Below are 21,380 nucleotides of genomic sequence, written 5' to 3' on the forward strand. Positions count from 1 at the left end.
TTCACCTCGTCATTATTGGGTATTGTGTGAATGAGGAGAAAAAAAACAATTCAATCCATTTTAGAATAAGGCTGTAACATTAAATGTTGAGAAAGTGAAGCGCTGTAAATACTTTCTGGACGCCCTGGAGCTGTAGTTTGATACTTCACATCATTAGATGTACATTTATAATAGGCTATAATGGAAATGTGGTGAGTACATTAAACAAAGTAACACAAAGACAATCTGTCAAAGCGGTTTTAATAGGCGTCACATGAAGGAAAAGGCTCCCACTATTAAAATCCTCAGTCGTCCTATATTCAGGTGCTTGTAAAAACACGCTCACCTAATTCCCATCATCAAGTGCTGACATGAGTCAGTTGGTATTGAACACAGTGTCAAATGTTTGTTCACAAGTTCAGCATCAGTTCAGTTATTATTGTCACAAAAACACAGGACTCAGATCTCGGCCCCGTCCTGGGAACACGGTTGTCAGTCTTATTTTGTTAGTCAAAGTGAATTCACACACATTGATGGATGAGACTATAGTGAGGGGAGCTATGTCATTGTTAGTCTTCCTGTGGTTTACCTGAGCTCGGAGTGATGGCTGAATTAGACCGCTGCGCCTACACCTACCTGCCTATGTTGTAAAATGAATCTGCAGCGACAGGCTAGTTAGCATTCAGCACTACCTGTTAGATAAGATGATTTCATAGACATCTCCTATACCAAACGTTTCATTAATAAAAATACACCTGAATTCTCTTTATGTACAACAGGAAAAAACAAAACAAAAAAAAAAAACAGTTTTACCTGCATATTCAAGAATCATTTTAATATTATGTATAGATTTTCTGTAGTAGAAATATCACTATATTCTGAAATGAATCTTTGAACTAATGTAATGATAATTTCACCCATAAATCATTGAAGTACAATATTTACATATAATACAGAGCCCATTTAATTTGAAACAATATTAAAATAAATGTTTAATAGATACAAAGGTATTTCTTTTTAAATTCTATTTATATTTCAACCTTGTCAAGGAGTCCTTACACACTCCAAAAATGTAAAGCCATTCTCCTCTAACAAACTATTAAGTGCAAACAATTTTTTTTCCATATAAAAAACTATAATGATTGCAGCATCCAGCGTTGAGACAGAGGGCAATAACACGCCGACCCCTTCCCCCCCTCCCTCCCTCTCCCTCCCCAAGTGCTTCTGCAACCTGTCCCCAAAATATTTCGCCTGGTTTCCACCATCATGAATTCCAAAATGGGAAAAGGTTAAAGAAAGAAAAAAAAACTGTGCAAATTCACTTTAAAGTGTGATACCTCTGATTCTAATACACGTGAAGGGGTGGGGTGGGGTGGGGGGGGGGGGGGGGTTCTGAGCCCCGGTCTTATTAAGGACTGGGGCTGCACAAGGAATCACCTTGGTAGTGATAAATGAAAGACTTGGCATCAGGGGTGTGCTGCTGCTCCAAAACAATCTTTCTTCCCTTTATCTGGTGTACATTTTGAAGAAACAGAATATGGGAAACATGTCAGAATCAAACCTTTAAAAAAAGGTTAAGTGGAGGCATCACCACACTGCTTACTGCATGTCTAGTCTTATACGATCTACAGGCACAAAGGATTGGGATTAGAGTTTGTTATTTTCAGAGGAGACGCCACTTGATATGATCACAGATGGAACACCGAGCCAGTCAACCCCAACTATAAACCTGGATGATTTAAAGCTTGCTCTCTTACTTCCAACAGAAAAAAAGGGGGGGGGGGGGGGTGTTCAACTTCTAAACCCTGGCTTGGCCAACATCTCTTATCTAATCATGAGCAGTAAGACAAAGAGAGCGTCTGGGTGCTCGTAGTGACGAGAATGAAGGTGACACTGGAGGTCATGTGGTGTGTGACAGTGTGTGAAGAAGCGCTGCAGGGCCATGGCCTTGGTCATCCCCGTCTCTGTTGCATGGAGCTGTCATTAGCAGCACCTGCACTGGGGCTATACTACTGTTCCACTGGGGGAGTTGGCGGGGTTGTTTTGAGATGAAAGCAATCCCTGTGGAGAAACAGATAACACACATTGATAACAAACAACAGTGTTACGTAAATATATTCAAAGAGGAAGAATAAGTGAGGCCATGAGGTTTACTGTCGGAGAGAAGATGTGCTATTAACCATCAAAATGCTGAGGGTTTGGTTCAAATCTGGCGTGAAATAACCAAACCTTTGGCTGCACACAGTGGTGTTTACAGCTTCTGAATGCAGAGAGAAAATGGCTGTACGCAAGACAATGGAAGTTAAGAGGTGTCACATGACAGTATCCTCGAGAGGCCTGTCACTCACCACTTTCCCGGGCCTAGCCCATGTGCAAACGAAACCCTCCTGACAGGCTGTTACCAGACAGTCCTCAAGGAAGATTAACACAGTGAGTCTCTCGTGAGCGATCTTCTTGCACACCAGCGGCTCCAGCAGCGGCACTTCTTCCATGCGCGGGCACAGCATTGTGCCCAGAGTTTTTGCCACCTCTGCTTTCGCCGTCCGAGACGAGCTGAGCTGGTTGAGCTTGTCGCTGCTCTTGCTGCTGATGTGCCCCATGCTGTGGTTCCGCTTGTGGTCCTTCTCGTGGCGCTCCTTGCGCGAGTCGTGTAGCGACAGCGTGGCGAACTTGCTGACGCCCGTGGCGATGAAAGCGCTGTCGATGATGCTGTTGCCCTTGGTGCTGCCGCTGCTGTTGGTGCTGCTGCCCGTGTGGCTGTTGGGCGTGCTGCCACCTGGTGGGTTGGTGGCCTGAGGCAAGCTGTTGGACCGAGGAAGAGTGCCGGGGAGGGAGTTAGCAGGGTTAACGCCTGTACTGCTATTGCTCACATTGTCTTTACCATTGGTGCCACTGGGATTAGTAGTGGATACAGTAGTCGTAGTAGTCGTAGTTTGTCCAGTGGTTGGGGGGCTTGTTGCGTTCATAACATTAGTGTGAGTCCTTGTGCGGGACAGAGGAAGGTGAGGGAAGAGAATGTCTTCCGTAAGGTCCCACAGACACAGCTGGGTGTCCTGACCCACTGAGCCAAACCTGTAAGTTACACTAACAGGTCGACTGTCAGTAGAGTTCCTCTTAGAAAGACGAGAGTGAGCGCTGTTTGCTCTGTCTCTGCCTGCACCAAAGTGAATCTGCTCGTGGAACTCCTCATCGCTGCCGCTGAACTCAGCAGGGGGGTCGCCATCCTCCACGCTGGTGGTGCAGTGATCGAACGCCACCACGCTCACCCACGACTTGTGGCCGTGCCCTCGCGCGATCACCCGACAGTCCGAAAACGACCACACCGTCACCAGGTCGTCCTCCCCTCCCGCGACAATGTATCGTCCGTCCGGGCTCCAGCAGACGCACAGTAAGCCGCCAAAGTAGCTCTTCATCGTGCCGTGGAGCTCGGCGGCGTCGAAGCCAAACACGCGCAGGAAGCCGTCCTGGCTCGCGCAAGCCAGAAACTTCCCGTCGGGGGAAAAGGCAAACTCATTGAGCGCTCCTTCGCCAACAGTCCAGCGCAGGAGCGGGTTGCGGGCCGACTTGCTCTTGCACGTATGCACAGCATAGTTTTCCCCCTGCTTCAGGAGCTGGTAGTGAGGCGCCGTGGTGCCGCAGGTGTTTTCCACGTTGTACAAGTACATGCTGCCGCTTGAGTGGGCAACCAAAAACAAGCTCTCTGAACCAGGAACCCATCGCACACACGTTACCCGTGACTTGTCGATGAGTCTCTGAGGAAGTAGGACAGAGAAAGAGGAGGAAAAAAAAAAAAAAGGTCAGTCAGCGAGGTATTTCATTATTTAATTGTGAAAAACGGAAGCTACATGTTCAGATTAAGTTATCTCTGTATCCTTCAGCTGGCCCAACAAACTGATTTGTACCCACCTCTTCATTGAAGAGTTTGCTGGTTTCCTTCTTGATTGGGTCTATGAGCTGCACCTGACCGGCTGAGAAGCCCACGAGCAGGGAGACGCTCTCTGCTGTAGCTGTGAGGGGGTTGAAGTCATGACATGTGGGCTGCGTTCCTTTGTATATCCTCTTGTCTATGGGCTTACTAAGATCGGCAGCCTGGGGGGGGGGAGAACAAAACAAGAACAGGTTGATTTGAAAAAGACTGTTTTAGTAGTTGACTCTGCTAAGAAAAGAGAAAGCTTTGGATTTTACGGACATTAACCAGGCAACTACTTGAAAGAAGAACGTGACACTTTTTGATCCCGTGGCCTTTAAGCTGCAGCATTCAACCAAAACAAACTGCTCTTTGGTGTCACGTTCGGTTATTCTGAAGCCTCTGCTCTCCTTCAGCGGCTCACCTCCAACCCCTCGTCACTCACTTTTGCAATTCCCTGTGTGGCCTGCATTGTTTTGTTAGCAGGCTAACGTTAGCACACTGAGGTAAAGTCATAGCTTCGTAGTGCACATGAATTGACGCGGACTAAAGAAAAGAACATGATCTTCGACAACAGGACGGCTGGCGGGACTCAAGCGTCTCAATCATTGGACACAGTCCTGACTCAGAGAGGAATTTATCAGAATTTACTTTAATTTTGCTGTGTTTAAGATGTCGCACGTTCCTCCTTTTATTTCTTTAAAGACAACCTCAATTTCTTCAGTCACAGTTCAAAACATCAAGTCTATAAATTACAATCACAAATGCCCATGCATTTTTAAGGGCAAAAAACCCCCAACAAACACTGTTGACTGAAACACGCGTGCGTCTATAAAAAGTATGTCCAAATGTTCCTGGTTTACAATGATCAGGAAATGTGAGAGGTAGAAAGTCAGCAAATACTAGACAGGAACAGCCAAGCTTACATTATACTGTTTACTCTGTCCTCAGGTGAGCTATGCAACTTATTTTAAACGTTTTAAGACAATTAAAAACTAATGTAGTCTGTTTGTTCCCCAAACAATGGAACACAAGGTTAGACCTTTGAGCTTTGGCTGTCAGTATTTCTTGCCCAACAGCTGATGATATGTGACTCTGTTGATCACTGTTTAAAGGTCTATTTTATTATGTCATGAGAAAGGACACAACACTTTGACTTACAACTGTAGTAGATGTAAACACCCTGATAAACACAATGAGCAGAGCACATGCTAACCTAGCAGGAATTCATCTGGCATTGATTAGGTTTACAATTGACAGAATGTTGTCGGTCAAGCCGGTTCGAGGGTTGCACACATTCTCATAGATCTGGAGTTGCATCCACTGGGTGACGTCACTCAGACTTTGTCCATTATTATTTAGAGTCGATGGTTGCCTGACACACGTTGTTGGTGGGATAACTCAGAAACACATTAGATGTGCACTAAATGGATGCATGCAAACTGTTCCCTGAGTTAAAAAGCACAGTCAGTTGAACTCTTTGCGTTTGTTTATGTGCTGTAACATGAGACACAAAGCAAAGGATCCAGAATGACAGGCTATGAACGATAAAAATCCCTTTCAAAATGATCACAAGCCATAAATATAACCGTGATTGGAGCTGAGCAAGGTGACAGAGACAACAACGCAGGATGGCTTTAGTCTGTGCACAGAGACAAAACAAGGTACAAGGTACGCACATCCAAAAAAAAACACCTTTGACAAGTGTGGGATCAAAAATCCACCTGGAGGCAAAAATCAAAAGACGATCGAGCAACTTTAATTACAAAAGCAGAACTAAAGCCTTTTGCTTCCCTGAAACTTTTCAGCTCAGGTGAAGACTATAAAATACAGCTGGCTGTACCAACGTCACATTATGTTGCAGCTGGCTCTGCTGCCTGCACAGTGATGGACTCATTAGCTGACAGCAGGGTCAGAAGTCTTGCAGAAAAGATGCTCTTGGTGAGCTGAAGTTTTTTTTTTTTTTTTTTTTAGGATGAATGTCTGCACACTGACTTTCTATGTCTGTTTGGAAACCGAATGTTTCACATCACAGAAGAAATGTGAGACACGCGTCAGCTGATACAAAGATAGAAGTTTAGTTTGGAAATGTACAGACAAAAGGATGGACTGGTCAAGACGTTACTGCAGCTTCTAAATCAGTCAGACATGTGGCACTGCTTCAGATATGTAGAAGTATTTATACGTTTTCTGCATTTGCCATTTTACATGAAACTATTTAAATCTTGTGTTGCATCATATTGGTTTTTTGTTTCACTCTCTACAATGGGACAACACAAAACAACATTGGAATAAAATTGATGTTAACAGCTGAAATGATCCAAAAATACAAATTAGCCTGCCTTTGGGTATGTAGAGTATTAAAATCTAACTCTTAGAATTTAAACAACATCACTGAAGACCCCTCACGACCAGTACAGTTCCCTTTACGCCAAAACATTCAGAACTGTCACTGTGCAATAACCCTGTAATAAGAAAACACCCAGTGTGAATTTAAAAACGATGATTCAACCACATATTGCAAATACTGTTAACCTCCTCCACCTCGGAAATCAATCTACGCAAACTATCCGAATGTAAATACTGTTAAAACATCTACCTCTTGTAAATTAACCCATCTGTTACCTATTTACTAGGCTACTCACTCACAACACTATTTTCTCATGTAAGCCTGTACTATACAGTTTTGTGTTTGTTTGTTAATGTTTAATATTTAATGTTATACATTAGTACATAGAGAGCACAGTCTACCAAAGTCAACTTCTTTGGCGGTGAGAGCATGACCAGCCATCAGCGCTGATTGTGATTCTAATGGTGTGAACTACGCTGTCAAACTATTGAGAGGCAAATCAATGACACCCCCTAAATTGGAGAAACAAGAGGCACAGTTCTGACTGGGTGGCTTGGCTTCTCTTGTTATTAGTTGATACTGTAGTTGCTTCAGGGACAAACACATCATCAGCATGATCACCACAGTCACAGTCACCATCTCTGCTAAACAAGACCAAACATGGCCTGCTGCAGTGACATCATCACTGTGTGCAACCAAACAAGTGGGTCTTATTGCATCACATCCAGACCCCTGACAGAGGAGTGCACACACATCACAAATAATCAACACTCCTCTGTAGCTCTCCACGCAGCTCTGAATGTGAAACACCAGGTTGTGTAAGTGAAACAACACTTCACTGTTGACAACTTCCCAACAGTGTGGAGAGTAAAGACTGAGGATAAACAGACCAGACATGAAGCAGGACACCTTATCTTGTTAACATGTAAAATCTAAAGTAACAGCTGGTCACAGACTGAGGATTCAAACTATAGTTAGACTCGAAAGTGTCCATTAAAGTGCTACAAAAACAAACTGTGTCGATGTTAGCTCAGAATGCTAATTAGCTGATAAGTTAGCCAGGTCTGCTCCATGGCCTTGTCTTGACAATCTGCGCACTTCAATGACAGAGGCTCAGAGAGTTGACAGCCACACTGAAACAAGTTTAAAGATGCCAAACCGAGGGGCTGCTCCTGGACAGCGCGAGCCTCGTGTCTGCCTTCATCCTTGTTTACCTTTCTCACGCCTTTGTAGATGTAAAAGTAGAGTTCCCGGCCCACATTGAAACAGATCCTGTCGCAGTTGCCGGACTGGTCGTTCACATTGACGAAGGAGACCTTGACGGGATTCGAGCCCTGCGAATTGAAAGGCACCCTGTTCGGGCGGCTGTATTCGGAATGAGTGAGGAGTTTATAGACGCCTTCTCGTGTGGTGAATTGAGTTTTAATTTCGTTCATCTCCTTCCCTCCTCCCTCCGCCGCCATCTTGGAAATTGGCGTTCATCCTTGTCTGGGACCCGGATGTTACCAGCAGCGCATGCGTTGGACGGTTGGAGTCTAGAAGCCATGTGTGCAAAATTATAAAGTCATGTGAGAGTAAACCAGCCAGAAGATAAACACTGAGGATAATTGTTAGAGAACCAATGTTTACAAAACCAGATCCTAAGAGTATCATACCGAATAATGAATACAGAAGCTTGACAAACTGTGAAAATTATAACTTACATCGAGAAATATGAAGGCTTAATAAAATCCAGAATGTACTAACAAAACTTGACTTTTACCAACATATAATAGATGACATTTTAAAGTCACAGTTACAAGGATCCCAGAAATAACTATCGTACTTAGGCTGCTAAAAGACAAGCAATGTGTCTGCTGGATAATATGTTTATGTTTTGCTTGAACTGTTTAAGTCTGTTTATACATTAGACTGTTTTATATGTATATATATATATATATATATATAGATAGATAGATAGATAGATAGATAGATAGATAGATAGATAGATAGATAGATAGATAGATATACCACATGCATACATACATAAGTGTGTGTGTGTTTATATCATGTGTGTGTGTGTGTGTGTGTGTGTGTGTGTGTGTGTGTGTGACTCCTCCTTAAAGTGATTGCAACAGTTCTCCATATTTGTCAGTGATATGACACCCCACTTCTCATAGTGTCTGCTGTTACCTAGAAACATTTTAATTATATAACAGAGCTGTACAGCAAGTGTATTGCACTGCCATCCTCTGGTCAGCTGAAGTATCTGAAACCAGAGACTTCCAGCATTTTCGTAACACACGGTTTTATTAATTTTCAAGTCCCACATTTGAAAATAAAACCTTGAAGTATATTAAAGGTTTTATGGATACAATTTGAGTATTAGTATATAGTATATAGCAAAATTTGAGTAGTATTTAATGTTCTACAATTACAATCCCCTGTGCAACTTTAGCACACATTTGTTGATATTGGGCAAGAGTCTATTTAGTTACATTCAACTTACAGACTTGTTCTATGTGACACAGAAATACTACAAGAACAGCAATTTTACAAATGAGAACATTGAACGTTGTTCATTATTGATTGTGTTCGTACATCTTACAATCATTTTTTAACTCAGTCATAATGTATGTTATCGCCTAAAGGTGTGGCCTAAATTATTGAGCTTGGGAATCCAAAACTTACTTGTTATCTTACAGGAGCCTGTTCTTTATTCCAACACATACATTTCTGACAAGACCAAAATATGTGACTGATTCATCTGGACATTTTCAGCTGGGGGCCCCTACAACATTTTTGTTGTTGATGCCCAAACCCAGTCAAATTCTTTAAGAAATTTTAAGAAGATATATAGCAATGTGCTCTCACAAAGAATATAAGATGCTAAATATTTTAATATAGCTCAGCTTTTTCGAGACATGCTAAATCTATTTTGAAGATGACAACTTAAGAAGGCAATATAATTAAACTCAATTCCAATAAAAGACTAAAAAACCCACATAGAAAGTAATATATAAACGCATAATGATGCCCATCCAACTGACTCAAAGGTACAACTCTTGAGATTCAACCATATCTTGCATGCCAAAAAAAGAAAACAATGTGCGTGTGTTCGCATGTGTGTGTGTGTGTGTGTGTGTGTGTGTGTGTGTGTGTGTGTGTGTGTGCGCATGTGTGTGCGTGTGTCCATGAGGCACCAGAACAGCAGCTGATAGCGAAGGGCTTGCACAGCTGTGACGCCTTCAGGGGGGTTTGGGGCCTAACAACTAGACAAGCTATCAGGAAAGCTCTTGCTGTGATTGACAAGCACTCCTTGTGACTCTGCTGCCCTACAAGGGCACATAGACTTTGGGGCACTGGTGTGTCTCTCTCACAGCCCCCCTTCCTGACTTTTCTGAACAACCCCCACCACAACCTATACTGTCGTGAACGTAACTTCTGGAAGCTTCTGAATGGGAGCTTCGAGAAACCACCCCTTGAGTATAAAAAGCCACCAGTGCAACGTGGGGTCTGCATAGAATCAAACGGTACTTCCTTGGGCTCACCAAGAGAGACTCACACTAACGGCAGTGAAGTGCACATTTCGAGAGGAGCAGACTCGCTCAGTGATTCATCTGACGACTTTCTTCAAGTGGTGACTGTAGAAAAAGATTAGATTCAAGGTAAGACACCTAAAACCTCATACAGCTACCTGTTGTGTGCTGCAATAAGGACACAGAAACAGTAATGATAAAAAATCAGGTGCTAAAATAGTATGAGCCCTGGCAGAAGAGATGACTACAAATTAGAATATGTAAATTGACACTGAAGTTGCACAATTGCATAAGTCTATATTTACTTCAGTAATCTGATATCAGTTACTTGTAACAAGGATGGAAAGCCTCTTTGGAATTGTCAAGGAGCACATGGCAAGCAGGGTGACCCTGAGTCTAACAGCAATGGCGGATGCGGGCAGAAAAACCAATGCTCAATAAGAGCAGACACAGCAGTTTCACATCTTGGTGCAGAAAATTATTAAAGATTTTACAGGAGTACAGAGTAGATGTTTTAAGATGCCTGTTGTGGCCTGTTTTAGTCACCGATGAGAAAGAAAGTGAACATTTTTCTTCAAAGAAGAAACATGATCTTTACTACAAACGCCTATCTCAGAAAAAAAGATTACCGCTTTATGGTTAAAGCTATTCAGTTTGTCTAACATTTTTGATATTCTAACTGGTCCTCCCTTTAACATAAAGGTGTTAAATGACACGTCGAAGCTTTTGGGGGTTGGGGCAAGCATCAGCACTCCACCCAGCTACCAAATGGCAAGGGCTTGATTGACAGAAGGAACATGTGTTCATAGCATCAGCAAAAGTTTGCCTCTTCAAGCCATGAGGCTTTCTGACTGAGGAAGGGAATTCAAAGATTTAAAAAAAGGAAATGGTTTATAAGTTGCAACATACAATTTTCATTTGATTTTAGAACAAATGATAGATTTAAGTTATAATACAGAATATTATTTTTAATAAACTAATATGTGCTCTTCATTAGATGCCTGAGAACTCTGGACATGTTATGGAGGAGGATCTGGAGACCTTTGCCTTCCAGGCTGAGATTGCTCAGCTGATGTCCCTCATTATCAACACCTTCTACTCAAACAAAGAGATCTTCCTTAGAGAGCTCATCTCCAACTCCTCAGATGTAAGAAACAATAACTCTTTATCAATAAATGTTCCTTTGTTTTTAAGAAAAATACAAACATTACAATTTTCGAAACCCTTATTCCTTCCTGACAGGCCTTGGACAAGATCAGATACGAAAGCCTGACAGATCCCAGCAGACTTGAGTCCTGCAAAGACCTGAAGATCGAAGTCAGGCCAGACCTGCTTGCTCGCACCCTGACCCTCATCGACACAGGTATCGGCATGACCAAGGCCGACCTGATCAACAATCTGGGCACAATCGCAAAATCTGGCACCAAGGCTTTCATGGAGGCTCTGCAGGCTGGAGCCGACATCTCCATGATCGGTCAGTTCGGTGTTGGTTTCTACTCTGCCTACCTGGTGGCTGAGAAGGTGACAGTCATTACTAAGCACAATGATGACGAGCAGTATGTGTGGGAGTCTGCAGCTGGAGGCTCATTCACGGTTAAAGTAGACACTGGTGAGTTTGATTTCCAACACATATATAATACTCCATTGAATAAGTTGAATTACACTTTTCTAATGACTTTTTTCTTTGCTACTTTCAGGAGAATCCATCGGCAGAGGCACAAGAGTGATCCTTCACCTCAAAGAAGATCAGACAGAGTACTGTGAGGAGAAGCGCATAAAGGAAGTTGTGAAGAAGCACTCACAGTTCATCGGCTATCCTATTACACTTTATGTAAGTTCCTTTAGCAACATGCTGTAGCGACAATTTGCTTAACACGTCATAATTAACAGTTATATTGAGTGAGTTTGAATAAAGATTCTTAAACCACCACTCCATTGATGTATTCAAGGTGGAGAAGACAAGGGAGAAGGAAGTGGACCTGGAAGAGGGGGAGAAGGAAGATGAGGTTGAGAAAGAAGCTGCTGAGAACAAGGACAAACCCAAGATTGAGGATGTTGGCTCTGACGAGGATGAAGATACAAAGGATGGCAAGAACAAGAGGAAGAAGAAGGTCAAGGAGAAGTACATTGATGCCCAAGAGCTGAACAAGACCAAGCCTATCTGGACCCGTAACCCTGATGACATCACTAATGAGGAGTATGGAGAGTTTTACAAGAGTCTGACAAACGACTGGGAGGACCATCTGGCCGTCAAGGTAAGATTTATGGATACACTTCTGACAGTTCTCCTCATTTAATTTAAACCATTTTTGATGTCATAATTTCACACTTTATGCTTGTGTCCACAGCATTTCTCCGTGGAGGGTCAGCTGGAGTTCCGTGCCTTGCTCTTTGTACCCAGAAGAGCTTCATTTGACCTCTTTGAAAACAAGAAGAAGAGAAACAACATTAAGCTGTACGTGCGCAGAGTCTTCATCATGGACAACTGCGAGGAGCTCATCCCAGAGTACCTCAGTGAGTAACACAACATTTTAAAAATTGTGATTTGAAGTCATACTTGTTTGTAGAGTCATGTTTTTAACTTTTTAAAAAAAATCTATTTAGATTTCATCAAGGGTGTGGTGGACTCTGAGGATCTGCCCCTGAACATCTCCAGAGAGATGCTGCAGCAGAGCAAGATCCTGAAGGTGATCCGCAAGAACCTGGTCAAGAAGTGTCTGGATCTCTTCACCGAGCTCTCCGAGGACAAGGACAACTACAAGAAGTGCTACGAGCAGTTCTCCAAGAACATCAAAGTAGGTTGAACCTACCTGAATTTGTGCCTTTAACTGTGGATATCATTTTTTTTAAACTTGTATGATGTTTCTATTTGATAACATTGTCCTTTCATGTTTCAGCTCGGCATCCATGAAGACTCTCAGAACAGGAAGAAGCTGTCTGAGCTGCTGCGATACTACACCTCAGCCACTGGAGATGAGATGGTGTCCCTGAAGGAATATGTTTCACGCATGAAGGAGAACCAAAATCACATCTATTATATCACTGGTAAGCTATTCAACTGAATTTTTTATTCATTGATTTACTTATTTAAAATAGGGACAGTGCACAAATACAAAAATATGTAAAATGAAAAGTGTATTAATCATCACTTTAGGATACTGATTCAATCTACATGACCCTTCTTAGGTGAGACCAAAGACCAGGTTGCTAACTCTGCCTTCGTTGAGCGTCTTCGCAAAGCCGGGCTTGAGGTCATTTACATGATCGAGCCCATCGATGAGTACTGCGTCCAGCAGCTGAAGGAGTACGATGGCAAGAACCTGGTTTCAGTGACCAAGGAAGGCCTGGAGCTGCCTGAGGATGAGGATGAGAAGAAGAAGCAGGAGGAGCTCAAAACTAAATTTGAAAATCTTTGCAAGATCATGAAGGACATCCTTGACAAGAAAATTGAAAAGGTGACAGCAGGAAACCCATCTGATCAAGTGAAATGTTCTCTTTTAATGCAAATATGGCCCCTTTAATTGATCATGACAGTAATATGTCTTTTTCATTTTTGACAGGTCACAGTCTCCAACCGCCTTGTGTCTTCCCCATGTTGCATCGTCACAAGCACCTATGGCTGGACAGCTAATATGGAGAGGATCATGAAGTCTCAGGCCCTGAGGGACAACTCCACCATGGGCTACATGACGGCTAAGAAGCACCTTGAGATTAACCCATTGCATCCCATTGTTGAGACCCTGAGGGAGAAGGCAGAAACTGACAAAAACGACAAAGCTGTGAAGGATTTGGTCATCCTCCTTTTCGAGACTGCATTGCTGTCTTCAGGATTCACACTGGAAGATCCACAGACACACGCCAACCGCATCTACAGAATGATCAAGCTGGGTCTTGGTAAGTCATGTTTCCCTGACAACTGACATTAAAGATACTAGAGGAATTACTCAGGTTATAATGCTTTACTGTTGTTGCTGATGAATCTGTCTTATTCACAGGCATTGACGACGATGACTCTGCAGTTGAGGACCTCATACAGCCCGCAGATGAAGATATGCCAGTCCTGGAAGGAGATGATGACACATCAAGAATGGAGGAAGTTGACTGAGCTAGTGTACACATGTTTTTGATTTTGTTTTGTTTTTGTAAATTACCTCAGTCCATCAAAAATACTTTTTATTCTACCACAAGTCTAAATTCTTATCAGTATTAGTCAGTATAGTTAATGAATGAAATTAAGCCACAGTGTGGCTTAGTCTACACATTGCATTATCTGCTTACATAACATTACTTACAACCATTAAGAGTAATAAAAAGTCATGTTGGATATGGCTTATGGCTCTGTTTGCTACTGTATCATTTTTTTATGAAATGCATTCAAATTTATAATAAAATGTAATAAGACCTGAAATCTTGCTTACTGTGTCTGTTCCATGTTTCATTTCATTTACTTGTTTGTATAGAACAATGTGGGTAAATTATTATCACTTTTAATTCAGTCAAAGAAAATTATAGTCAACATTTTGTGCAATGTTCTAGAAATGTTCAGTGAGCGCAGCTTAGTTCTCCAATTTACAACCGGCTCATCTTCCCCCGCCTCCTTCAGTACAGAATGAGGGGAGAGGCGTGTGCACACTTAATGATTGACATCCCACTGAGCCTGTCAGCGGTCAGCACAGAACCGTTGCGGGGAAGATTCCAGACGGTTCTGGAAGCTCAGCTCAGGATTTCTCGAACAATCGGAAAGGGTACTAAAAGCTCCGCAGCCCAAACCTCTGTGACTGTCTGCGACCTCCGCGCACCGGCACACACATTTCTCCTCGGAGTTTTTGATAGCAGGTGGACCAAGGTAAACTAAGGTTCTGTTTTTATTTAATTAGAACGTTACAGATGTACCGGCAACTGATTAACAGTAAAATTACACACTTTGAAATCCTTGCTTAATTGTTATAGTTTAGGATTACATCTATATTGTTGATATACTTTTAAATCACACGTTTATTTAAATGTTATCCCTTGGTGTAAATTGGGTTGATTTTAGTTGTGCTTTTATGACATTAAGTTAACCTAGTTATAAAGATCTTGTTTAGATAATAACGGTTAAATTACAATACTGCTTTTTTGAGGACATCTTAAAAAAAAAAAAAAAAGAGGAAAAAAAGGTAAGAGCCGAATGTGCGTTATTTTTATAAGGCAAAACTTTTTACTTCGGATATATTCACGGACACTATCCCACGTCTCCTGTGCATGTCTCACAGCAGACACACGGACTTCACCGTGCAGACATGCAGCACCTGTCAGACGGGCATTATGTTAACAAGCTCTGGCACAGTTTAATTAACCTCGATTAGATTTTCCAGAGTGGGGGGGGGGTGTTTCTCACACGGTCATCCTCTGTCCCGTCTACTTATTCACTGAGCACGATCACTTCAGTGTTGGAGTACAGCGCGTCCATTCACACTCAGAACCTCCTGTCCTTAGATGATGTAAAGGAGGAGCGATACATTCCTATGGAAACTGCTCGACAGTTCAATTCGCCTTTTGGTACCTTCTAGAAACTTGTATTTCGTCTGTGTAACCACAAGGTGGAGTCTAAAAGGCTGATATTTAATTCTGTCCACGTGCTTCTCCCCGATCGACCAATAGACTGACAGGAATGAGTCCTTAAACCAGTCCTGCTATAAAAAGTAGAAGAGGTTAAAACGTGTGATTTTATTAAAATGTTAAACATTTGTGAGCTGAAATACAGATTCATCTCACTTTGCTTATTTTTTCATTCAGGTCTCATGCAATAAAACCCATTTATGTTTTTAAACCTTGAAGGACATTTTGAGTCTTTGCTGTCTCTAAATAAATCTTTCTCATAGATAATTGCTGTAGTGTGTTTTAACCCTGCCCTAAGTATGTATAGTTGCCTTTAAAACGTTCAAACTATATGTTGCAGATGAGATGGATTATAGGCAGGTGGAGCAGTGAGCAAAGCTAGACCATCTGTCATACCACCTGTCTGCACAAGTAATACATTACCTGCCGTTAAAGATGGACACCACGCTGCAGTATTTTACAAGTGCTTTACTAAGAGCGCGAGCAGAGAATGTATGGAAATTGATGAACACCATAGCATTGTAAAAGATAAACAAGACAGGTTTATCTTGTGGTTAAGCTGACTCTTATTTTGAAGGAGTTTCTTTAATGTATATGTTGTGGAGTTTCTGCAGGGGTTATTTCGACTAAAGGTTGACTGACTGTGTGTTGTAGTTTTGCTGACAGCATCTGTGCACAGGCGTCCAGAAAATACCAGTGCGATTGTAAATATGATAAATAATGTATTGTGTATGTGTACGAGTGCGCTCATGTAAGAGCATGTCCCAGAAGCTTAAATTCATTTGTCACGTCTTCTTAGATGCCTGAATCACACGATCAACCGATGGAGGAGGAGGCTGAGACCTTTGCATTCCAGGCTGAGATCGCTCAGCTGATGTCGCTGATCATCAACACTTTCTATTCCAACAAAGAGATCTTCCTTCGAGAGCTTATCTCCAACTCCTCAGATGTAAGTTTTCCTGCGTACTAGTCTAAAGCTTTAATCTCATTGTTTCTAAAGTCTTAAGTAAGGCTGTTTTACTGTATTATGCAGTGACTGTGATGAATAGTTATATCGTGAGAATATAGTTTGAAAAACTATTCAAGATAAATTCAAGAGGCACCAATTCAAATTTCTGTGAAAACTCAAATTATTGGCATTGTTTTCCTCCCAGGCCCTCGACAAAATCCGCTATGAGAGTCTCACTGACCCTTCAAAACTTGATAACGGCAAGGACCTGAAGATCGAAGTCATTCCCAACAAAGAAGAGCGCACCCTGACCCTCATCGACACAGGTATCGGCATGACCAAGGCCGACCTGATCAACAATCTGGGCACAATCGCAAAATCTGGCACCAAGGCTTTCATGGAGGCTCTGCAGGCTGGAGCCGACATCTCCATGATCGGTCAGTTCGGCGTTGGTTTCTACTCTGCCTACCTGGTGGCTGAGAGGGTCACTGTTATCACCAAACATAATGATGACGAGCAGTACGCCTGGGAATCTTCTGCTGGAGGCTCATTCACGGTTAAAGTAGACAACTGTAAGTAATGTGAAGGCAAGTTGATATATATATAATCGTTAAAGAAATACTGAGAGGGGGCGTCGTGTAATCTGCAACTACCATTGTCCTAATTCCTACCCATTACAGCTGAGCCGATGGGACGTGGCACTAAGGTGATCCTGCACTTGAAAGATGACCAGACAGAATACCTCGAGGAGCGACGAGTCAAAGAGATTGTGAAAAAGCATTCGCAGTTCATTGGATATCCCATCACACTCTTTGTAAGCACTTATTTCAATCGCCCTTCAAATATATTCACGATGGCTAACCTTTTAAAGGAATCCAAAAAAATCATGATCCGTTTTTTGTTGTTTTTTTTCACTCAGGTGGAGAAAGAGCGTGACAAGGAGGTGAGTGACGACGAGGCGGAGGAGGAGGAGGAGAAGGAGAAGGAGAAGGACGAGGATGAGGAAGAGGAAGAGAAGGACAAGGACAAGCCGGAGATTGAGGATGTCGGGTCAGATGAGGAGCACGACCACGACCACGACCACGACAAGTCTGGTGACAAAAAGAAGAAGAAGAAGAAGATCAAGGAGAAGTACATTGACCAGGAGGAACTGAACAAAACCAAACCCCTGTGGACCCGTAACCCTGATGACATCACTAATGAGGAGTATGGAGAGTTTTACAAGAGTCTGACAAACGACTGGGAGGAACACCTGGCTGTCAAGGTACAATCTCATGAGAATTTCTCAAGTCGGCGTTTCATATTGGGCGCATTTTATTACAGTTTATAATTGCTTTTATATCAGCAAGATTCTGGTGATTGACATATAACACAACAGGGGTCATGTATCTACACATTGTGAGTGCGATACATATTTTTAGTTGGATAATACAAAACCATAGTCTGAAGTGTAGTCAACATTAAAAAAAACATTTTAACATTTTATTGAGGAGAGATCTTCTGTCACAAGGCACGACATACATTAATGTGTATCAGTGAATTTCATTAAGTCCCTTCAAATGTGATTAAACTAGATTTTAAAATTCATGTGCGGCCACTCATCCACACCTTCTTTTTCTTGCAGCACTTCTCAGTAGAGGGTCAGCTGGAATTCCGGGCCCTGCTCTTCGTGCCTCGCCGCGCTCCCTTCGACCTCTTCGAGAACAAGAAGAAGAAGAACAACATCAAGCTGTACGTGCGCAGAGTCTTCATCATGGACAACTGCGAGGAGCTCATCCCAGAGTACCTCAGTGAGTAACACAACATTCACCTGCGAAGTTACACTCTTCCTGGCTCCTCACAATGAGGCCGTGCTGGTACTTTTTCTATCTTGTACATGTGCATATGTACCGTACCATACTGGCTCAACACTTTTACAGACAGCACAAGGAATTCTGATGATTATCTAATTAAAGAAGGGACGCATGTCACATTACAACTTGTTATATTGTACCAATAATGTGCCCCATTCAAAATGAAAGTCAATACAACATTAAAGTAACGTGTGATTTTACACATTTAAATTAACAATGTTGAATTAAATGAAGGCTTGGGGGAAAGTTTGAGCATCAAACGCTGTCCTTCTTGTATTCCTGTGCTCCATTTATTTCCCCCTCAGACCTTGACGAGGGCTCGTGGCTGTACAAAATTAGGTGAATGCAGCCAGGAAAAAAACAAACAAACAAACAAACCGTGAGGTAATACAGTGTTTTGAACTTTGATCCTCTTTATTCAGATTTCATCAAGGGTGTGGTGGACTCTGAGGATCTGCCCCTGAACATCTCCAGAGAGATGCTGCAGCAGAGCAAGATCCTGAAGGTGATCCGCAAGAACCTGGTCAAGAAGTGTCTGGATCTCTTCACCGAGCTCTCCGAGGACAAGGACAACTACAAGAAGTGCTACGAGCAGTTCTCCAAGAACATCAAAGTGAGTGTGTAACTCTAAGAAATAACCTTGAGGTTTTTTTTTTCTGTTATCTCATGATTATCGTTTTTTTTCCTCAGACCTTTTAGCATGACAGCCATCTGTCTGATCCTTCACCCATATTGACTCAGAGTTAAGCCGCTTGGCTGGATCTTGATCGGTTTATATGGAAGTAACCTAAATACCCCTGGTTACACTTCTTTAAACCAATACAAGAACGGGGTTATAGATAATAAAAGGAGCATGTTTATTTTCTAGATTTAAATTTGAATGATTAAATTGATGGGCTCTGTATGAAACATAGTGTTGTATTCATGTTTCAGCTCGGCATCCATGAAGACTCTCAGAACAGGAAGAAGCTGTCTGAGCTGCTGCGATACTACACCTCAGCCACTGGAGATGAGATGGTGTCCTTGAAGGATTATGTAACACGTATGAAAGACAGCCAGAAACACATCTACTACATCACTGGTAAGGAGGATGCTCTTTATCCATAAATCAATAAAAAAGAATATTAAAATCAAGTCCTAGTTCTGATTTTGTAAAAAAAAAAAAAAAAAAAAAAAAGATGTCACAACTTTGCTGTTTCTGTATTTCAGGTGAGACCAAAGACCAGGTTGCTAATTCTGCCTTTGTGGAGCGCCTACGCAAAGCCGGCCTTGAAGTTATTTATATGATCGAGCCCATCGATGAGTACTGCGTCCAGCAGCTCAAGGAGTTTGAGGGAAAGAACCTGGTTTCAGTGACCAAGGAAGGCCTGGAGCTGCCTGAGGATGAGGACGAGAAGAAGAAGCAGGAGGAGAAGAAGGCTCAGTTTGAGAACCTGTGCAAGATCATGAAGGACATCTTGGAGAAGAAAGTGGAGAAGGTGAGCTGATTTAAGAAAAAAGCACAGAGTGAAAACACCTTGAAGTATTGTATATGTGTTTGTGTGTTAAGGCAGATAAATATGAATTATTTATTTCTGAAGGTCACCGTCTCCAACCGCCTCGTCTCCTCCCCCTGCTGCATCGTCACCAGCACCTACGGCTGGACAGCGAACATGGAGAGGATCATGAAGGCTCAGGCACTGAGGGACAACTCCACCATGGGCTACATGGCTGCCAAAAAGCACCTTGAGATTAACCCTGATCACCCCATCGTGGAGACCCTGAGGCAAAAGGCAGAGGCCGACAAGAACGACAAGTCGGTGAAGGATCTGGTCATCCTGCTCTTTGAGACGGCTCTGCTCTCATCCGGGTTCACCTTGGACGACCCACAGACCCACTCCAACCGCATCTACAGGATGATCAAGCTGGGTCTGGGTGAGTGGACAATGCACACCAGCACACTCCAAGCATACAGATGAGTTGGGGTCTCAAGATTAGTAATGAATCTCTCAATGGTATACTGTATCCAAAGATATAAGGCATTGAAAACGTGTGCACATTTAAGACACTGCCGTAGACAATTCATTGCTGAAAAGTAGCAGCCCCAACATTTTTTTGCACGAAAGTAAGATATGATTTATTTTGGATTCAGTTGCATGTTAGCAAAAAACTTCATTTAGACTGAAAAAGAAAAGGTCATAGTAGATCAGTACATCCATGAAAACTGCCTTATTAAAATACATAATCAGTGTAGCCATCATGGAAGAGCAGTCTCATTAGCTGAATAAACACAAAACTTTCCACCTTTTTCGAACACTTTATTTTATTAAGTATAATGTCATGTCTTCTATAAGTTGTTTCAAAGTCCCTTACTTTTTCAGGTATTGACGAGGATGACCTGACACCAGAAGACGCCACCTCTGCTCCCACCGAGGACATGCCCCCTCTGGAAGGGGATGACGACGACACATCCAGGATGGAGGAAGTGGACTAGCCCCATTTCTTCAATTCACTTCTAACAATCAAAAGTAGTATAATATAAAATTTAAAGTCGGGTGTTATAAATGAAACTGGAAAGTTCCCCTTCATTTCTTTTATGTTAAACCAGTTGGCTTGACATCCCCTTGAATTGACAATACTGTATGGAGCTCAAAGTCACTCCTTTTAGAGCTCTCATTTTTTTTAAGTTGTCACTTTTTGTATTTTGAGTTTATTACTTTTTTTTTGTATTTATTGACATTCCAATGTTCTGTGAGTGTTGATTTCTTGACTGTAAATATATATAAATTGATACTGTTATCTGAAGGGGTGGGGCCCATGGAATAAAGATTTACCATGTTAACAACCTATGGTTTATTCATTCAAAGTACTCCCTTGTGAAAATGTTGTAGTGAACTGTAAGTTACTCAGAATGCCATGCACGGTTTGTGAAAACTATTATGGTAAAGCTACAAGAAGTTTAAGCTAAGCATTTAAGTTAAGCACAGACATTTTGGGGAACAAATGCATTGGAAAAATAATCCAGTAGAGGGCAGTAACACAACACAACGTTACAAATTGTCACAGAATCCAACAAGCTTTAGAAATATTCTTCAAATGTGTGGTATTTCATAACTGGCTGACAGCGCAAAATTGAAGCTATGAAAAACGAAGGTGACATTCACAAAATTTGGCAATGTATGGACCAGAGAGTATTCTTTAGACATTTCCACTTTTAATAACTTGTATAACAAACTTATAAGAT

At 42.1% G+C, this 21,380-nt stretch overlaps 3 protein-coding genes across 4 annotated transcripts; 2 read left to right on the plus strand and 1 right to left on the minus strand.

Annotated features, from left to right (window-relative positions):
• Positions 1–223: 223 nt before the first annotated feature.
• On the minus strand, positions 224–7,773 carry LOC306824021 (WD repeat-containing protein 20-like). Its single transcript, XM_079343978.1, has 4 exons — positions 7,451–7,773; positions 3,886–4,068; positions 2,328–3,731; positions 224–2,040 (listed from the first exon to the last, which is right to left on the minus strand). Exons 1-4 carry the CDS (start codon positions 7,697–7,699, stop codon positions 1,984–1,986), a joined length of 1,893 nt encoding a protein of 630 aa, XP_079200104.1. The 5' UTR covers positions 7,700–7,773; the 3' UTR covers positions 224–1,983.
• Positions 7,774–9,723: 1,950 nt separating this feature from the next.
• On the plus strand, positions 9,724–14,162 carry hsp90aa1.1 (heat shock protein 90, alpha (cytosolic), class A member 1, tandem duplicate 1). The gene is made up of 11 exons (XM_079344299.1): positions 9,724–9,883; positions 10,752–10,901; positions 10,997–11,363; positions 11,452–11,585; positions 11,704–12,009; positions 12,103–12,268; positions 12,359–12,549; positions 12,652–12,799; positions 12,941–13,209; positions 13,315–13,648; positions 13,750–14,162. Exons 2-11 carry the CDS (start codon positions 10,752–10,754, stop codon positions 13,857–13,859), a joined length of 2,175 nt encoding a protein of 724 aa, XP_079200425.1. The 5' UTR covers positions 9,724–9,883; the 3' UTR covers positions 13,860–14,162.
• A 214-nt stretch (positions 14,163–14,376) lies between these two features.
• On the plus strand, positions 14,377–20,983 carry hsp90aa1.2 (heat shock protein 90, alpha (cytosolic), class A member 1, tandem duplicate 2). 2 transcript variants are annotated; one of them, XM_079342640.1, is made up of 11 exons: positions 14,377–14,600; positions 16,155–16,304; positions 16,510–16,876; positions 16,985–17,118; positions 17,224–17,568; positions 17,929–18,094; positions 18,580–18,770; positions 19,091–19,238; positions 19,367–19,635; positions 19,738–20,071; positions 20,518–20,983. In XM_079342640.1, exons 1-11 carry the CDS (start codon positions 14,391–14,393, stop codon positions 20,628–20,630), a joined length of 2,427 nt encoding a protein of 808 aa, XP_079198766.1. In that variant the 5' UTR covers positions 14,377–14,390; the 3' UTR covers positions 20,631–20,983. The 2 variants fall into 2 exon arrangements, with proteins under 2 accessions (XP_079198766.1, XP_079198767.1); XM_079342641.1 differs by having other exon boundaries at positions 14,518–14,610.
• The last annotated feature ends 397 nt before the right edge of the window (positions 20,984–21,380 follow it).

This window comes from Symphodus melops, assembly GCF_947650265.1.
Source record: "Symphodus melops genome assembly, chromosome: 1".
In the NCBI taxonomy this organism is placed as follows: domain Eukaryota; kingdom Metazoa; phylum Chordata; class Actinopteri; order Labriformes; family Labridae; genus Symphodus; species Symphodus melops.

Coding starts and splice junctions, on each gene's coding strand:
- LOC306824021 (XM_079343978.1), bottom strand. CDS start 7,699: ATGGCGGCGGAGGGAGGAGGGAAGGAGATGAACGAAATTAAAACTCAA. Junction 4,069..7,450: donor TCTACAAAGGCGTGAGAAAG/GTAAACAAGGAT, acceptor CCCCCCCCCCAG/GCTGCCGATCTTAGTAAGCC. Junction 3,732..3,885: donor GCAAACTCTTCAATGAAGAG/GTGGGTACAAAT, acceptor CTACTTCCTCAG/AGACTCATCGACAAGTCACG.
- hsp90aa1.1 (XM_079344299.1), top strand. CDS start 10,752: ATGCCTGAGAACTCTGGACATGTTATGGAGGAGGATCTGGAGACCTTT. Junction 11,586..11,703: donor GCTATCCTATTACACTTTAT/GTAAGTTCCTTT, acceptor GATGTATTCAAG/GTGGAGAAGACAAGGGAGAA. Junction 13,210..13,314: donor TTGACAAGAAAATTGAAAAG/GTGACAGCAGGA, acceptor CATTTTTGACAG/GTCACAGTCTCCAACCGCCT.
- hsp90aa1.2 (XM_079342640.1), top strand. CDS start 14,391: ATGATTGACATCCCACTGAGCCTGTCAGCGGTCAGCACAGAACCGTTG. Junction 17,119..17,223: donor GATATCCCATCACACTCTTT/GTAAGCACTTAT, acceptor TTTTTCACTCAG/GTGGAGAAAGAGCGTGACAA. Junction 18,771..19,090: donor AGTTCTCCAAGAACATCAAA/GTGAGTGTGTAA, acceptor TTCATGTTTCAG/CTCGGCATCCATGAAGACTC.